This window comes from Neofelis nebulosa, chromosome 16 (genome assembly GCF_028018385.1).
Source record: "Neofelis nebulosa isolate mNeoNeb1 chromosome 16, mNeoNeb1.pri, whole genome shotgun sequence".
NCBI lineage: Eukaryota > Metazoa > Chordata > Mammalia > Carnivora > Felidae > Neofelis > Neofelis nebulosa.
This window is the reverse complement of record NC_080797.1, coordinates 14,492,168-14,509,335: the sequence shown is the minus strand read 5'-3', so window position 1 is coordinate 14,509,335 and position 17,168 is coordinate 14,492,168. Positions and strand designations below refer to the sequence as shown.

General features: G+C 61.4%; 1 protein-coding gene and 1 long non-coding RNA gene across 2 annotated transcripts; one reads left to right on the top strand and one right to left on the bottom strand.

Moving 5' to 3' along the window:
* Positions 1-6,325: 6,325 nt before the first annotated feature.
* Positions 6,326-9,137, bottom strand: ACTG1 (actin gamma 1). Its single transcript, XM_058704952.1, has 5 exons — positions 9,019-9,137; positions 8,285-8,653; positions 7,563-8,001; positions 7,289-7,470; positions 6,326-7,199 (listed from the first exon to the last, which is right to left on the bottom strand). Exons 2-5 carry the CDS (start codon positions 8,645-8,647, stop codon positions 7,056-7,058), a joined length of 1,128 nt encoding a protein of 375 aa, XP_058560935.1. The 5' UTR covers positions 8,648-8,653; positions 9,019-9,137; the 3' UTR covers positions 6,326-7,055.
* Positions 9,138-11,732: 2,595 nt separating this feature from the next.
* Positions 11,733-12,902, top strand: LOC131498096 (uncharacterized). The gene is made up of 2 exons (XR_009255278.1): positions 11,733-11,869; positions 12,560-12,902. It is a non-coding gene; the product is annotated as an uncharacterized LOC131498096 (long non-coding RNA).
* The last annotated feature ends 4,266 nt before the right edge of the window (positions 12,903-17,168 follow it).

The window sequence follows — 17,168 nt, the reverse complement described above, 5'->3', positions numbered from 1 at the left end:
AAAAGAAACTAGGGGCTCCTGGGTGCCTCAGTAGGTTGAGCGTCTGACTTCAGCTCAGGTCATGATCTCACGGCTCTTGAGTTCGAGCCCCTCGTTGGGCTCTGTGCCGACAGTCCAGACCCCAGAGCCTGCTTCGGATTCTGTGTCTCCTCTCTGCTCCTCCCCTGCTCGTGCTCTGTCCGTCTCTCTCTCTCAAAAATAAGTAAATATATTTTTTAAAGTTTTAATAAAAAAGAAAATAAAGGAAGGGTGCCTGGGGGGCTCGGTTGGTTGAGCAATTGACTCCTGATTTGGGCTGAGGCCATGATCTCACGGTTCATGGGACAGCTCCACATTGGGCCCTGCACTGATGACACAGAGCCTGCTTAAGAGTCTCTCTCTCTCTCTCTGTATGCCCGTTCCCTGTTCACTCTTGCTCTGTCTCTCAAAATAAATAAATAAACTTTAAAAAATCTTCAAAAAACTAAAAAAAAAAAAAAAAAAAGAAAAAAAGAAAGAAAGAAAAGAAAGAAGACAGAGAGGAAAAAGAAAAATATGGGAAGATAAATTTAGCTCAGGGGGTAGCATAGAATATTCAATATAAACTTGTCTTTTCCTTTTTAATCTTTTTTTTAAATTTTTTAAATGTTTTTATTTATTTTTGACAGAGAGAGAGAGACAGAGTATGAGTGGGGGAGGGGCAGAGAGAGAGGGAGACACAGAATCGGAAACAGGCTCCAGGCCCCGAGCCATCAGCCCAGAGCCCGACGCGGGGCTCGAACTCACGGACCGTGAGATCGTGACCTGAGCCGAAGTCGGACGCTTAACCGACAGAGCCACCCAGGCGCCCCTGTCTTTTCCTTTTTAAAGCTCAGGGAGAAAAATGAAGGATCCTGCCTCGGAGCTCACAAGCTTTTCTTCGGTGCTTGTGGTAATTGCTTTCCTTCATACGTGTCCGTCTTTGCCTTTGCACTCAGACATAATGTGTTATTTTTTAAAGGTTATTTAATAGAGAGAGAGAGCATGCAAGCAGGGGGAGGGGCAGAGAGATCCATTGTGGCTCCTGACTTGGTGTGCAACCTCACCAACCGTGAGATCATGACCTGAGCCCAAATCAAGAGTCAGACCCTCAACCGACTGAGCCACCCAGGCGCCCCGTGTCATTTTTTAAATACAGAAACATACGTCTGTATATATATATACAGGGCAGAATTTCTTCATGATTCAGGCAGTGCAAGCCTTTAACACTGAGGGGTCTTTTCCTCATGCGGATGAGAACAGGGGCCCTGACAAGGCCAGTCCAAAGTGACCAAGTGTTGCGGTCCCAGTGAGTGACCAAGAATGACGGGGCTCTCGATACCACCATGACGCCTCCTGCCCAACAAAGCAGGGTGGGCGGTGGGAAGCTGGCCCCCCCGTGTCCTGCTGGAGCGGGCCAGCCCCTGGAGCCATCCCTCCTGTGCCCTGAGTGAATATCTCAGAAATGCAGGGCTCTCTCTAGTGTCCCCCCCCACACCAAATCACAGCTCATCAACAGCCTCTGCTTTGGGGAAAACAAGTCATGGAAGGGGAGGGGCATGGTGCCAGAACCCCTACTTCTCAAAGCCCCTCCTCTCCAAGCGGCCCTGGGGCTGTGACCAAAAGAACGGTGTCGCCAGACTTTTTATTGAAATAGAAACACCCGGAAAGGCACACACTAAAACTGCTCTTCACCAGGAAAGTTCCAGAGGGGTCTGCAGGCTGACCTGACCACGCACGGTGCCTTCACAGCCCGCCCAGGGCCCGTGCTGAGGACACAGGGAACCCTTAGGCACCACAGGTGATGCTGTGAGGTTTGGAGACTGAGTGCCACCCCCACGCCCACGTGGTGCCACGGCCCCTCCCTTTGCCGCTTATGAAGCAGGCTTCTCCCCCCCCCCCCCCCCCCCCCCCACGAACAGCCCTGTTCACACATCAGCAGAGTGCAAGAAGTCACCGGTCCACACCGCTGGGAAAAGAGCATGTCTGCTGGCAGCGATGTGCCTCCGCTAAGACGTGACCTGTGGCGCGTCTGGAACCCAAATTTAACCGGGCGTCCTCTAGCTTTATCTGCCAGATCTGGCAGCCCCCCCATCTGTCTGCTTGACCCCTCTCCCCCGAGAAACAAGGTCACGCCAGACCTCCTTCCCAGAAGCGGGGCACGGCCTTGGTGAGCAGGGCCCCCTTTGCAAGGGGACTGGGCCACACCAGGCCGGGCCAGGGAAGAGGGTGGGCCAAAGGCCCCTCAGGAGGGGGAAGTGGGGTGGATGCGGGGGGCCGGGCTGTGGACACCCCTCTCTCCCTCCTCCTGCAGCCTCAGCAGGGGTCTCTGCACCACCACCACCACCACCCCCCCGCCCCCTGCCCCCCGCCCTCCCTCCACACGGCAGGTCCTGCCAGCCCTGTCTCGGACCCCGAGCCGCGCTTCTTTGCCAGGATCCTTCTGTGATCACCACACCTGTGTCTGTGGAACATTCTCGGGCCTGTGCCCGGTTGGTTTCAGCCTCGTGCAGCCCTGAGGGCTCGGCCGGTGATCTGCTGTGTCCTTTCCCGCCGGCAAGGCTTCGTGGCCTTGTCTGTGCCACCGCGCTGGCCCAAGGGGAGCAGCCCAGAGAGGGCACAGGGGGCCTGGCAGGGGCCTCCCCGAGCCGTCCGCGGGGCCATCCCCACCCCGGCTCCTGGCCAGGGCAGGGAAATGGAGCAGCGTGCAGACCTCGGGCCGGGAGGCATCAGAGGGGCACAGCCACGGAGGGCATCCCAGGCAGGCTCCGATCTTACGCAAAAGACACCATTAAGACTTTCACAGGAGTTGCACTGAATCTGTAGATCACTTGGGACAATGCTGACATTTTAACAAGATTTTCTCCAATCCATGAATATGGGATACTTCAACCTACTTATGTGTTTTAAAATTCTTTCTTTTTTTTTTACAATGTTTTATAGTCTTCATTGCACAAGTCTTGTATTTCCTTGGTAATTCCTGAGTATTTTATTCTTCTTGATGCCGTTATAAACAGGATAAATTTTATATTTTGTATATTTTAGCGCAATTTAAAAGAGAGACAGGGCTGCCTAGGTGGCTCAGTCGGTTGTCCAACTCTTGATTTTAGCTGAGGCCGTGATCTCACAGTTCATGAGTTCGAGCCCCCTGAGCGTGGAGTGGAGCCCACTTAAGATTCTCTCCCTCTCTCTCTCTCCCTCTCTCTCTCTCTCTCTCTCTCTCTCTCTCTCTGTCTCTCAAGTAAGCGGCACCTGGGTGGCTCAGTCAGTTAAGCATCAGACTTCGATTCAGGTCATGATCTCGCGATTCACGAGTTTGAGCCCCGCATTGGGTCTGTGCTGACAGCTCGGAGCCTAGAGCCTGCTTCGGATTCTGTGTCTCCCTTCCTCTCTGCCCCTCCCCCCCAAATAAATAAACATTAAACAAATTTAAAAAATAAAATAAATGGTTAATTACAACGAAGATAGACGATGGGTAGGTAGACCGATCGATCAATCAATCTTACACTCCAGGGATGGAGACAAGTAACACAGGCATCGAAATGGTGGGGTAGGTGCACAGGGGGCAGACTGGGCTGTGCAGGGATACCATGGATGGTCGCACAGGTGGTACACTGCACAACTCCAGAGGGTGCCGCTCACATATACTATGATGTTGTATCGGGCAGGAGAGGCTCGTTATGCTGCATAACACGTGACCCCACAATCTCCTTGACTGCCAGCAATAAAGATTTCTTTCCTGCTCACTCTGTATGTCCATCCAGGTTGGCTCTGATGGCATCTCTCCAGCCTCCAGGCTGAGGCAGGAGGCTCTCTCTGGAATACTGTGGCCCCAGGGCCACTCCGCTGGCTCCTAAAGCTCCTCCGCTCCTATTTCATTGTCTAAGGCACGCCCCAAACGTGTGCCAAAACCCACAATCAGTGGGGTGGGAAGGGTATCTGTCCCCAGAGAGGGGCAGCCTCCCCCAAATGTTAGAGGACCCTTGGGAATCACACACCATGACAGGCCTCCCTGGAGGACACCCCTAGGAGGGGCCCCAGCAGGGAGAGGAGAGGGAAGGAAAGCTTCGTGCAGGAAAGAACACCCGGATGGCCACCGGCCAGTGGGGGGTGAGGCTGCAGACCGGCACGGCTGTGGGAGGCCGCGAGGCCCTGGGGGCTCCACGTGTAGCAGGGACCCCCGCAGCAGCAGCCCACAGGCTTCTCAGAGGGAAGCTCTCTGAGTTGGATGTTTGGGGCCTCTAACCAGAACGGGTTCTGGAAGCCATAGTCTCTCACTCACCGGAGACCAGCCTCGCCAGTGTGAATCCTTGAAATGGTCCCTGTCCGCTACTAGAGCACTGGTCATTTGGGACGAAAGGACCTCGGACTTGGAATGGCAGCCGATAAACACAATGTCCTTCTCTTGCGTGGGGACGACGACTCCAGGTTGGAGCGGTCACTGACCACCTGCTGGGCACGTGGACGCTCCTCACACTGCCGGAAGCTTGGGCACCCGCGAGCCTCCCGCCCCGCTCAGAGTGCATCCTTCACCTCCGCCCTACTGTCAGGACACCCAAGTGGCCGTGGGGAAGGGGGGCCGTTCAGGGGCGCACCGAGTCCCCGGGGAACACAAGACACTTCTCCAAGGAGCCATCCCTTCCAGAAGCTTCCATTTGTTAAGACAGCCTCTGAGGTTTCACCTTCTGGACGTCGTCCACTCACGTGCTTCCTTTCGCTCGTCGGCAGACTTCCCTGACCTTGCCTCGCTGGTCTGCAGCTCCTTGCGTAGTCTGGAGATCAACCCCTGGTCCTCCATTTAGGGGACGCTGCACCCCAAGTGCTGGTGTCCCGACTTGGTTGGTGGCATTCTTCCTCGAAGAGAGCTTTTTCTCTTGTAGAAGAGGCAAAGCTGTCCCCGTCTTGCTCTGCTTTAAGCGGATGGTTTCAAAAGCCCTCTCAAGCCCCATCTCCCTTCTCAAAACAGCCTCTTGGTGGATTCGGGGCTACTGAGAAATGAGGCTAACGACAGGTTTCCTGGCTTAGGTGTCCGGGGCCTCACTGAGCCTTCACATCCCTGGGGAGGAGGCACTGCTCTCCTGTTTGGGGACACAGGGCGTAGAGGGATGAGCCCACCCACCCAACACCAGAAAGGTTGAGTCCGCACGGGCCTGTGTGGCCACCACACCAGAGGTCTTTCTCCCCCAACACATACGGAGCCCAGTCCCTTCTGTTCCTGGGACCCAGCACGCTGCGAATTACACTTAGTCCCAACTCAAAGCGGAAAGCTGCCCAGAGTAAAAAAGGAATTTGAGGGGCGCCAGGGTGGCTCGGCGGATTGAGTGTCAAACTCTGGAGTTCAGCTCAAGTCGTGATCCCAGGGTTCTTGGATCGAGCTTCACCTTGGGCCCAGCATGGGGCAGGGGGGCCTAAGATTCTATCCCCTTCTCTGCCTCTGCCCCACACCCCCACTCACTCTGGACAAAACAAAAATAATCTGAATGGCCGCTCTATGTTCTCGTGGGTGGTCACAGGAGGGAAAACAGGATGAAGGCCCGAGTTTGGCAAATCTCACTTCCGGCTGAGATGCTCCACAGCCCTCAGTCACGTGCTCTTGGGTCCCCTTGCTCCAATCCTAACAAAGCCCCTCCCAACTGGCAGAGCCCCGGTTAGGAAGCACCACCACAATCCTCCCTGCTGAAATGTGCTTCCCAGCAGCAAAGGCAAAAATGGCCCATCTGCCAGTCGAAATACTGTTCTCCCATTTCAAAATTAAGTCCTTCCAAATTCCTAAGCTTCTTCAGTCTAGTTAACCGTTATTTCCCTGAGCCAACCTGCAAACGATAGACAATAGTTTGAAAATCCAAAAAAACTGCAGACTGAGGCGTGCCATTAGAAGAACCAGACCTGTGACTGAGTCCAAGGATTTACAGATGAAGGCTCGTTAGCCTCCTTCACACCTAAGACTAATTCCTTGGTTCAGTAACCCAAATGTTTCATAGATTCCGTGGCTGCTTCGCTGAAACTGGTGGGGAAAAACCCCCAAGCCCACGATCAAGGAACCTGCCCCTTAGGCCTCCAAGTGCTTCCTAAGTACCTGCAACACCGTTTTCTCCACAGCCACTCGCAGAGTTCTCCCGCACGGGATCCTTCACGCAAAAGCCCCCAAATGGGAGGGCAGGGGATCCCAAATCCCAAGCTGCCGTGTGCTGGGCTGTTCGCTAGACCTTGTTAAAATACTCCTGACTCCTGGTCTGCAGGAAACCAAGCTGCTGCCCAATTTCAGCCAGTTCTCCTCCCAAACCACCCGCCCCCGCCACACCCACCCCCCAAACAGAAGCCAGGGCGCTTCACGGCAGCACTTTATTTTCCTCGCACAAGGACGCGTTGCTGGGGCCTAATGTTCTCACATGACAGTAGAAAACCAAAATTTGTTGTCATCTCTTCAAGAATTGAGAATTGTGTACAAAAACCTTACATAAATTAAAAGGATGAATAAATTTACAGTTGTAAATGCAAACCGTTTTCCAACTCAAGGCAATTAACAACCCACGGTGTTCTGGCAGGAAAACATCGGGTAAGAAAGGAAAGTGGGTCCCAAGGCTCGGACCTTCCCAACCCTGTCAGACCGGCAAGACAGAAATGACAACTGGTTCAGGACTCTTGCCAGCCTCTAGAGAAATCCTGGAATAGGCAGCTCTTAGACATTAATACCCTGCACAGATCGAGAATATCATGGTCTCGAAGATTCTCAAACCAATGGATTTCTCTTCCACGAACATGTTCTCGACCTCAGCCACGAAGTGACCGAGCCGCACGCACTAAGGATTTAAATCAAAGAGATGTACAGGGTATTGAACATATACCAAGGGAACAGTGAACTTGGATACAAGGTCAAGATCAGCAACAAGTTCTACAATCCAGTGCTGACATCAGATACAAGCTTCAAGGACAGATTTCTTTTCAAAGGCTTATTCCAGTTTCACGAGGCCCGCAGGAGGCGCACACACTTGCCAGGGCAAACCTAGACTTCGGAATTCACTCGTGCAGCAGACGCCACGCATCTGCCCGCAGTCCGTTTAGAAGCATTTGCGGTGGACGATGGAGGGGCCCGACTCGTCGTACTCCTGCTTGCTGATCCACATCTGCTGGAAGGTGGACAGCGACGCCAGGATGGAGCCCCCGATCCACACGGAGTACTTGCGCTCAGGGGGAGCGATGATCTGTGAAAACAAAACCGTGGCTTCAGTTTAGGCCGCGGTCTTCACAGCGGGGCCCAGGGAGGCCCAGCCCACGGCCGTACTAGACTCACCTTGATCTTCATCGTGCTGGGCGCCAGAGCTGTGATCTCCTTCTGCATCCTGTCGGCGATGCCGGGGTACATGGTGGTCCCGCCAGACAGCACCGTGTTAGCGTAGAGGTCCTTCCGGATGTCAACGTCACACTTCATGATGGAGTTGAAGGTGGTCTCGTGGATGCCACAGGACTCCATACCTAAGAGACAATGCTCTCGCTTAGAGGGCATCCGCCCCTCTTCCGGGCCCAAAGCGACGCAGCCCGGACTCGCGGCCGCCCAAGACACCTACCCAGGAAGGAAGGCTGGAAGAGCGCCTCGGGGCAGCGGAACCGCTCGTTGCCGATGGTGATCACCTGCCCGTCGGGCAGCTCGTAGCTCTTCTCCAGGGAGGACGAGGACGCGGCCGTGGCCATCTCCTGCTCAAAATCCAGGGCCACGTAGCAGAGCTTCTCCTTGATGTCACGCACAATTTCCCGCTCGGCGGTGGTGGTGAAGCTGTAGCCGCGCTCCGTGAGGATCTTCATGAGGTAGTCCGTCAGGTCCCGGCCAGCCAGGTCCAGACGCAGGATGGCGTGGGGCAGGGCGTACCCCTCGTAGATGGGCACAGTGTGGGTGACCCCATCCCCAGAGTCCATGACAATACCAGTGGTGCGGCCAGAAGCGTACAGAGACAGCACGGCCTGGATGGCCACGTACATGGCTGGGGTGTTGAAGGTCTCGAACATGATCTGGAAAAAGGCAACGGGCTCCTTAGTCAGAGACAGGGACCCGGAGCCACCCCATGCTCACACACCGCATGCTGGCATGCCACAAATGTGATGTGTAGAGAAAAGAAAAAAAGGTTGCAGGCAGAAACACAAATAAGAAACCTTGAGACTTCAGGAAGGAAATGCCAGGAGAAGAACAGAACCCTGGAAATATCGAAAGAAATACTTGAATTTCAGAAAATAAGGCGGAACAGAAAATGGCTAATGAAACAGACGAACGGCGGGCGCTTGGGGCAGCGCTTACCTGAGTCATCTTCTCACGGTTGGCCTTGGGGTTCAAGGGGGCCTCAGTGAGCAGCACCGGGTGCTCCTCGGGGGCCACGCGCAGCTCGTTGTAGAAGGTGTGGTGCCAGATCTTCTCCATGTCGTCCCAGTTGGTGACAATGCCGTGTTCGATGGGGTACTTGAGGGTCAGGATGCCCCGCTTGCTCTGGGCCTCGTCGCCCACGTAGGAGTCCTTCTGGCCCATGCCCACCATAACGCCCTGGTGTCGGGGCCGCCCGACGATGGACGGGAACACGGCTCGGGGGGCGTCGTCCCCAGCAAAGCCCGCCTTGCACATGCCAGAGCCATTGTCGATGACCAGCGCGGCGATCTCCTCTTCCATTGCGGTCTGCGTGAAGACGCGGCCGGCTTAGACACGGAGGGTCCGTCTGCCCGCCCCCCGCCCCCACCGAGCCTGGCGGGGAGTTAACTGCCCGGAACTGGGACCCGGTCTTTCTCGGGGCGCCCCTCACTCGCTCGCGGCGGCGCGACCGGGACTCTCCGCACTGCGGCCCTGCCCCGCCCCACCCCCCCCCACTCCCCCCCACTCCCCGCGCCAGCCGTGCACCGGCCGTCCGCACCACACCCCGCCCCGGCGCGGACCCCGCAACTCCCGAGGCAGTGTTGCGGGGACCCTGGGACAGGAGGCGTGGCGTGCACCTGCGGCGCCAGACTCGGGGACCCGGGGCCCGGGCACGCAGGCCGGCCTCTTACCGGTGGAAGTGGCGGCAGTGGACGCGGACGACAAACGGCGGGACGACACAGAGCACGGGCCGGCTGCGGCGAGTGAGACCGAGCGCGGCCTCCCCCGCCGCTATTTAAGCGAAGCGGGACGCGCGCGCGGGCCGGCGGCGCGCGCGGCCCCAGAACATGTCCATATATGGCGATCTTTCCGAACGCCGGGCGCCCATTGGCTCGCCCGGCCGGGACACGTGGGGCCCCGCGCCCGGCCCCGCCCCCCGCCCGCACCGCCCCCAACGGCCCCGCCCGCGCCACCCCCGCGCGCTCGCGACCCCACGCCCCAGACCTTGTGTGGACCCGCGCGCGCGCGCGCGCGCGCGGGCCGGGCGGGTGGGTGCCCCCCACTTGGGGTCGCGGGCAGGGCTGCGGGTCCGACCGGCCCGCCCCGGGACTGCCGCGCCGTGGGGGAGGGCCCGGCTGCGCCCCGAAACTGCCTGGCCCAGAGCTGGGCCGCGCCCCAAGCCGGGGTGTGTCCCCGCGGCCCGGCCTCACGGGGGGCTTCGCCCCCGGCCCCGCGCGCCCCCTCCGAGCTTCCCCCCCAGGCTCCGCTGAGAGCGTGGGCTGTGAAGGCCGACGCCGGGCTGGGGGAGGGGCAGGCGGGGGGGGGGGGGCGTCCCTGTCGGTCGCTCTTGCGGTGCTCCGGGCCCCGCGGCCCGGAGGAGCCCCGAGGTGTCGTGACCTCGTTTCGGTGACGGGAGCTAGGAGCCGCGTGTCCCCCAGCGTTGCCGGCCACCGCGCAGGCCCCTCCGCCGGAGGATGGGGCTCCCTGCCTGGGGTCTCTGGAGGTGCAGAGACAGAGGCTTCATTCCAGCCGTAGCCAAAGCTTCCCGCCCCTCAAACCGCAGGCCCGATTGTCCCCTTAAGCGAGCTACACTCGGGGTTTGGGGCCATTCCCCCATCCACTGGGGAGGGGCTTTGTTTTGTTTTAAATTCCTGTGAGCATTATAAGGAAACTGAGGCAGATTAGGGAAGTTTTGACCTTTCGAACGGTCAACTCTCAGCGGGCACCATCTTCTCCGCTTTATGACACTAGAGAGAACCCGGGTGGGAGTGGGTTTGCTGATCCCCGGGAACAGGAAGCCACGCTGCTCTCCCGACCCCAGGTCGCCTCCAGGCCGGCCCCGCCCCAACTGCCCTGGAATTGTAGGTTCTCCTGGATACCGGACGCGCCCTTTTTCTCCAGCAGCCAGAGTTGGAAGACCTGTCATTGCCAGCAGGGTCTTGGCCGCACCTGCTGGCGCCAATGTTTTCTGCCCAGAGGGGAATCAAAGGCTGGGCTTTCTTTGGACTGATTCGTAAGCTTTCGGAATTGCTCAGTATAGAATTAAAGGTCAGAGGAGGCGTGGGGAAGAGCACAGGCCAAGAGTGGGGGCAGCGGGGCCAGGCAGAGTGAGGCAAGGGACGCAAGGTTCCCCCCCCCTCCCGCCCCGGGCGCTCAGCTTGACCCGGGCAGGTGTCTGACGCGAGGGGGGGGGGGCGGGGCCAGGCGCCCCAACAGCCCCGCGAGCTGAACTGGTGGCCACATCTGTGGCTAAGGACGCTGGGCCCAGAAGGTAAGGCAGCTGTCCAGCTCACCTGAGGACTGCGGTTCCCGAACGCCAAGGCCTTGTCTATGGCCACAGGCCTAGCTGGGTCTCCGACTCCCGGGCGTTTTGGGGGCGCAGGGCAAGACTGCTGTCCATCAGGTGTGTGCCCCACCCATGAGAGAACCCCGGGGCTTGGCCTCCGTAAAACCTATCCTTATTCGCGCCCTTGGGCACAATCACGGCCTGCTCAACCCTCAGGTGGGGGTGTCAGAGATGCGAGGAGGACTTCCACTTGGGGGTCCCAAGATGTCACGCACAGGCCACGGGGAAGGTGGGAAGGGCGGGAGGTCTCCACGTCCTGGGTCCGCCCACTCCGCGAAGGCGTCCAGGCCTCTGACTCGGGCTGGGGGGGGGGGGCACCTGCCCCTCCTCCAACGCCAGTTCCCTCTAGAGCTCCTTTGTCTGGTGTGTTTAAGGGGCGGCCACTTCTGGGAACAGACGGGGAGGGAGCGGAGATCCACAGACCTCGGTCCCCGCCCCCCTTCCTCGTTCCGCACCTTGCAGTCGGCGGGACGCCGGGTGCCAGGCCCCGGGGTCGTGGAGGTTAGCGGGGCGGGGCCCAGGAGCCCCGACGTCCCCCCCCACACACCCCCGCGGCGCCGGGCGGCGGGGGGAGGGGCGGGGCGCCACTTCCTCTTCCGCGGCGTGTCACCGGCTGGGCAGGCGGTGGCGGGGGGGGGGGCGGGGGGGCAAGGTGCGGCCGCAGGTGAGCGGCGGGGGGCGGCGGCGCGCGCGGCGCGGTGCGGCCATATTAGGCGATCTCGGCGCCGCGGGAGCCCCGCCCGCCGCCCGGGAAGCCGCGGCCCGGGCAGCCCCGTCCCCGCCCGCCGCCGGCCCTGAGTCACCGGCCGGGCGGGGGTGGAAGTAACGGACGGGGGGCGCCGGGCGCGCTCCTCGCCTTATTTAGTCAAGGAGGCCGCCGATTGGCCGGCGGAACAAAGGGGCGGTGGCGGGCGGCCGGGGCGGGAGCGGAGGGGGCAGCGGCTGGCCCCCGCCCCCACCCCCGGTCCCCACCCCCGGCCGCCCGCGACCCCACAGCTCCGCTGCCGGCGCGGCCCCGAGGATGGGGGTGGGGCTACCCGTGTCCGCGCCCCCCCCCCCCCGGTCCCGCGGCTGCAGGGGGTGCGGGGGATGCGGGGCTCGGTCGCCTCCCGGCGGGGGAGGAGGGGAGTGACGGCCCTTCTGGGAAGCACCGCCGGGAGCCGGGAGTACGTGGACGCGGAGGAGCCCTGCCCCAGGTAGAACTGGGCCCGCCGACCCCGGCGGGGGGGACGGGGGAGCGCCGCCTTCTGTGCCGTGATTTTTTTGTTTTGCAACCGGGCAGTACGAGGCCTCGCCCAAGGTCACCTCAGGGCTGTGCACTTGGAAGCTCGGGGCCGCCCCCACCCCGCCTGGAGCGGGAGAGGGCCCGGCGTCCCTGGGGAGGGGACCGCGCGGACGCGGCAGCCCCTGGTTCGGGCGAGCGGGGAAGCTCTGGGGAGGAGGGAGAGGGCCAGCAGTTGCGCCCTTGCCCAGAAGCGGGTGTGTCCTTTCCATCTTGAGGACAGAAACTTGGGCCTCAGAGAAATGATGTGATTTTTTTTTTTTTTTCTTTCCCTAGCTCAGTGCTGGCTTTGGGCGATTTATTGTGACTTTGTTGCATTTCATTTTATCTTCCATGCGTTTAATGGCTGAGAAAATAGCGGGACGGGGAGGTGGGGTCACCTTGCAGGTAACTGTGGTGGGGCTGAGACTTAGCTCGAGGCCTTGCCTCTGGGTCCTGGGCACTGCCTGGCAACCCCACGTCACTGTCATCTCCCTGCTCCCTTCAGGGATGGTCCCCAGGACTTCTGCACTTGGTAGTGTGGCCACCAGCCCACCTGCACCCCCTACTCACCCTGCTAGCCTCCCACCTCTAGCCACCTCCCAACTAGTCATTTACTTGTCAGGCACACAGGGCGGGTGACTTGGTGATGGGTCGGCGCCCCCAGCCTTTGGCCTGGCCGTTCCCACCTGCGAGGAATGCCTTGCCTTCTCCATGCAAATGCGACGTGGGATCCCGGTTTGGATCCTGGGACACAAAAAAGGAAGGCAACGGAAGAAGCAGTGAAATCTGAGTAAAGTCTGGAGTTTAATGCCAAGTGCCGAAGTTCCTCACGGTGACAGCTGACCCACGCCTGTGTCAGGTGTTACCTTGAGAGAAACTGAGTGGGGAGGCTACAGCAAAGCTCACGCAGTCTTTGCTACTTTCCTGTAAATCTAAGACGACAATAAAAACTTCATTTTAGAACACCTAAGGAAAAGCAACGTTTCCCTACCCGTGGGTCCCTGTCTTGTTCTCCCAGGCCTGTGGACAGGTCAGAGGCAGGGCGCTGGGCGGTCTCCCGTGGAGAGGGGGGCAGGCTTGGGCGGCTATGTCTGTCTGTCTGTCTGTCGGGAACAGTGGTCTTGAGGGCTGCCGAGGTAGACAAGGCCAAGTTCCTGCTGGCGTGGCCTGCTTGCGTCTGAGTTTCAACTCCAAGGGCAAGGTCAGGGCCACATACTTCTGGCCTAGTGCCCAGTGGGGGCCGTTCTGAGGGCACTGTGCCTGCTGCGGCACACCTGGAAGCTGGGGCTCCAGATCCTCTCCCTGCAGAGCCTTCTGGTGGCTGGCCATTTGGTCACGTGCACCGCTGTGCGGGAGCCAGGCGCCGCCGGCTTATCGCCGCCGCTCGCTCGTCCTGCAGCCGGAAGCTGTGAACCAGGCCTCTGCATGTGCCTGGGGAGGTGCCCTGAAACCATACCGTTTTGCAGGTGGGGAAAACAGGATTGCAGAGTACGCTCCCCACACGCAGTGTGGAGAGACAGGTGTACGGAGACACCCAGGCCAAGAGTCCCTGGGCTCCTCCCTCCTTAACCTTACCCACTGCTCCAGCAGAGGAGAGTTCCAGGCATTTCAAAGACGGGTGGGCCCCCGTGGAGTTTATCAGAGCTTCTGTCTCCCCATCCTGATGCAGCAGGAGCCAAGGAGGCCCCGGGAAGAGCACTGGGCGAGGAGTCAGGACCTGGGTTCTGGGCCAGGCTCAGCCTGTGCCAGCTGTGACCTCCCGCTGCCTCCTTCTGTAAAGAAGTGGGCTAGTCGTGCAGCCCGTCGGAGGCTCTGAGGCTGGCGGCCCTCTTGCACTAGACGACGGGTCTAGGGACCGGAGGCCACTGGGAGGTGAATCTTCCCTCCGCCCCAGGCCTCACTGCAGTTTTCTCAGCCTCGGGCTTTGACATCTCGGTGTTCAAGTTTTGGTTAAGAAACACTCAGTCGGCGCCTCTGTGTATCAGACCCAAGATTCCTGGGAGCAGCGGCCTTTGATGGAGCAGCTGGCTCCTGGCTCTGCTTCTGAGGGCACTCTTCCAGGCCTCACTTCCTGGGCCTCAGCAGGTAGAGTGGCAGCGCTCCCTATACCACAGGGTGGGGGTGCGGGGCCCGATACCGTGGCCCAGCAGTGGTCAGTCTGCTGCCCGTCACCTTTGCCAAGAAAAATTATGTCGTGGACGCACCGTGGGCCCGCCTCACAGCTGCCTCCCCAAGAGATCACCGCTCGGTCTCTGCACGGCCCTTACTCTCTGGGAGCTGCACCCACAGATTGCGGCGGGACCCCGAGGATTCAACGCAGGAGTCCGGGCCTCCGGCTGCTTCGCAACAGCCCCGCCTCCGCACGCAGCTCAGGCCAGACACCAGGTGCCCGCCGGTGACGGCACACGCAGCACACCCCTGACCTGCCGTGCTGTCTGTCCAGCCGGGCTGCCCGCCTCCGCTTCCGCGGGATCCAGGTTGCAAATCAGCTCCCTCTGCTCCCCGGGCCTGCCACTGCCTCGAGACAGAGCCTGAGCCCTTACCCTTGTGCTGGAAAGCTCTCGGGTGGCCCTGCCTGACCACCCCCCCAACCCCTCACTTACTGCCTCTCTTGTTCACTGCCCTCCAACCTCAGTTGCTGGCTGGCTCTTCCTCTACAAGTTTTTCTGGTTGGCCGCCACTGCCCTGCAGGCCCCCAGACCTTGCCCTGGCCTCAGGTCCAGGCCCCCACCTCCTCCCTGAATACTGGTTATTCATTGTTTGTCTGCCCCCACCCTCTGCCCCAGAGTTTCCCCGGGGAACAATGGTGAAACTGGTGTCCCCTGCGACCGGAATAACGCCTGGCACCTTTGTGGCTGCAGGACGCCTGAACGGAGGCAGAAAGAATGAAGACCGAGCAGCCCCGGAGGGACCATCACAGGGGGGCTGGGCGAGCTGTCCCCTACCCTGACTCGGGGATGTGGCTCTAGGGCTGAGAGGGAAGGGTCGGCCTACCCCCGCTGGTAGGTTCGCAGGGCTGCAGGGGGCAGTGCTGAGGTGGTGGGGTAGGGCACAGAGAAAAGTGCGGGCTCACCCGCACCTCCCGCTCTGGCCCCGGCCTGTGGGGAGCGCGCCCGGCCGGCCGAGCTCTCCCGACTGGGTCAGGGCCCCGCGCGGCAGGTGTCCCTAACGGCGGAGGCGGAAGGCATGGAGGCGATCAGGGCGGGACACCGGCAGGAGGCCGCTGCCCTGGGCGCCCCGTCCTCCCCGCCACTGTCGCGAGGGCTGCAGGGGGCGTGGAGAGAGTGGGCCAGGCTAGGGTCCAGCCAGGGCTCCGGACCGGTCACCCGACCGCTCGCTGCGCCCTCGCTCCTCCGCCCAGGCTTCCCGGGAAGGCTGCGAGGCGCGCGGGGGCCGGGCCGGCGAGGCGCGGGCGTGGCCCCGCCAGGCCCCGCCCACCCTCCCGGTGCTGGGTATCCGGCCGGGCGGGATGAGGGGCGAGGGCCCGACGCTTCGGGGGAGCCGAGGAACCCCCCCCCGGTGGGTGGGGCCGCGTGTCGTTATGGTCAGGGTGCGGTGCCCGGCCACGAGGCCACAAATTCTCGCGCGCCCCTCCCCGCGCCTGGGCCCGGCCTCGCCTCCGGGAGCCGAGTCCCCGCGCCCTTGGAGGACCGCGCAAGTGACCCCGCACGGAAATCCAGAGGGCGGCCGAGGATCGCGGAAGAGGCTAGCCCCGAGGCCGCGCAAGCTGGGGCTGGAGCCCGGGGGCGCCCTGACCTGTCCAGACCCGGACCGTCTCCGGGGATGCGCGCAGGGGCCGCCCGCAGCCCTTCTGCGCTCCCGCTGTTAGCGGCCCTCAGACCTGGCGTCGGAGCCGTCCGCCGCACCCCCGCGTCTCCTCTGCCTCGGCGGGGTGCGGGCAGGCGCGGCACCCTGATTCCTAGGCCCGCATCAGCGCGCACCTCTCCGGGTGGGCCACGGGCTGGGAATCGGGACACCCCCGAGGGGCAGCGAACTTGAAGGCCTGGGCCAGGAGACGGCGCCCAGCTCCGAGGCGGGCCCGGTGCGATTCCCAGGTGGGCCGCCAGGTGGGTCCCGCTAGCGGGGTTGGGCGCCTGGGGCTTAGCGAGAAATCCAGGCTGCACCGGTCTGCGCCGCCCTCTCCCCGCTACGCGGTGGGCCGAGCCCTCCCCAGCGCAGGGAGGGACCCCTACAGCCACTGACGGGGTTGGGGAGGCGCCCGGCACTGCGGGCCAGCCGCTGAGTCACTGCCGCCAGAGAGTGAGGGGAGTGGCCGGTGACCTCAACCAGTGCCGACGCAGGGAGAGAAGGTGGGATTGGGGTCAGCCGGTACCCAAGGCAACGGAAGGGGGAGGGCCGGGGCCTCGACTCAGCCAGACGGGGCCAGCCCACCATGATGCCCAGGTACCTTCTGTCCAGGAACAGACAGCGGCCACAGGGGGACACCAAAGCCAGGGCAGACCCGGACCTGATTCTTGGAATGCACAGTGCTGATGCCCAGGGGATGGGGACGCAGGGGTCCAAGCAGCCATGCGCCGTCTGCTTCCTGGGCACGCTGGGTTATTTTGACAGCTAGGCCACCCAGGCAGACGGCCAATGATAAGCAATTCAGAGAGAATGACATGGGGGCTCAGAGGCTGAGGCAAGTCCCAGGTCCCACGGCCAGAAAGGTGGGGCCCGGAGACAGCCAACTCTTTACTCACCCTGCTAGCTATGGGAGGCCCGCCCGTGTTGGAGGACAGAGGGGGTGAGTCCATTCCACTTGTCCAGGGGCCGTCCCAGGGCTGTGAGCAGCTGGGCTAGCCCCAGGAAGATGGCAGGGGGCGCTGGAGTGCCCCACCAGGGCAGTGGGGAGCCACAGAATGCCCTGGGGTGGGGTAGCGTGGAGGAACAGAGGTCGCCCTGAAGGTGCAGTGGGGGGGGTGGGGGGTGCAGAGACAGCATACTGCGAGGAAAGACAGATGATGCTCTTGGGCATTCGGGACACCTCCACCTCCCTCGGTGACGGGTGGGTTGGCCCCACCATACCACCGGGGACTGCGGGAGCCCACCCCCAGGAGGGGCCCCTACCCATAAGCACCCGGAGCGAACCTGCAGCTTAGCTGTGCTGAGCACCTTCCCAGACCCCTCTCTTCAGGCCCAGCTTTACACCAGGGCAGACGGAGTTTGGTGGGCCCCCTGGCAGGGCGGGGTACCCGCACAGGCCTGTATTTTACCCTTCCTGGGAAGGG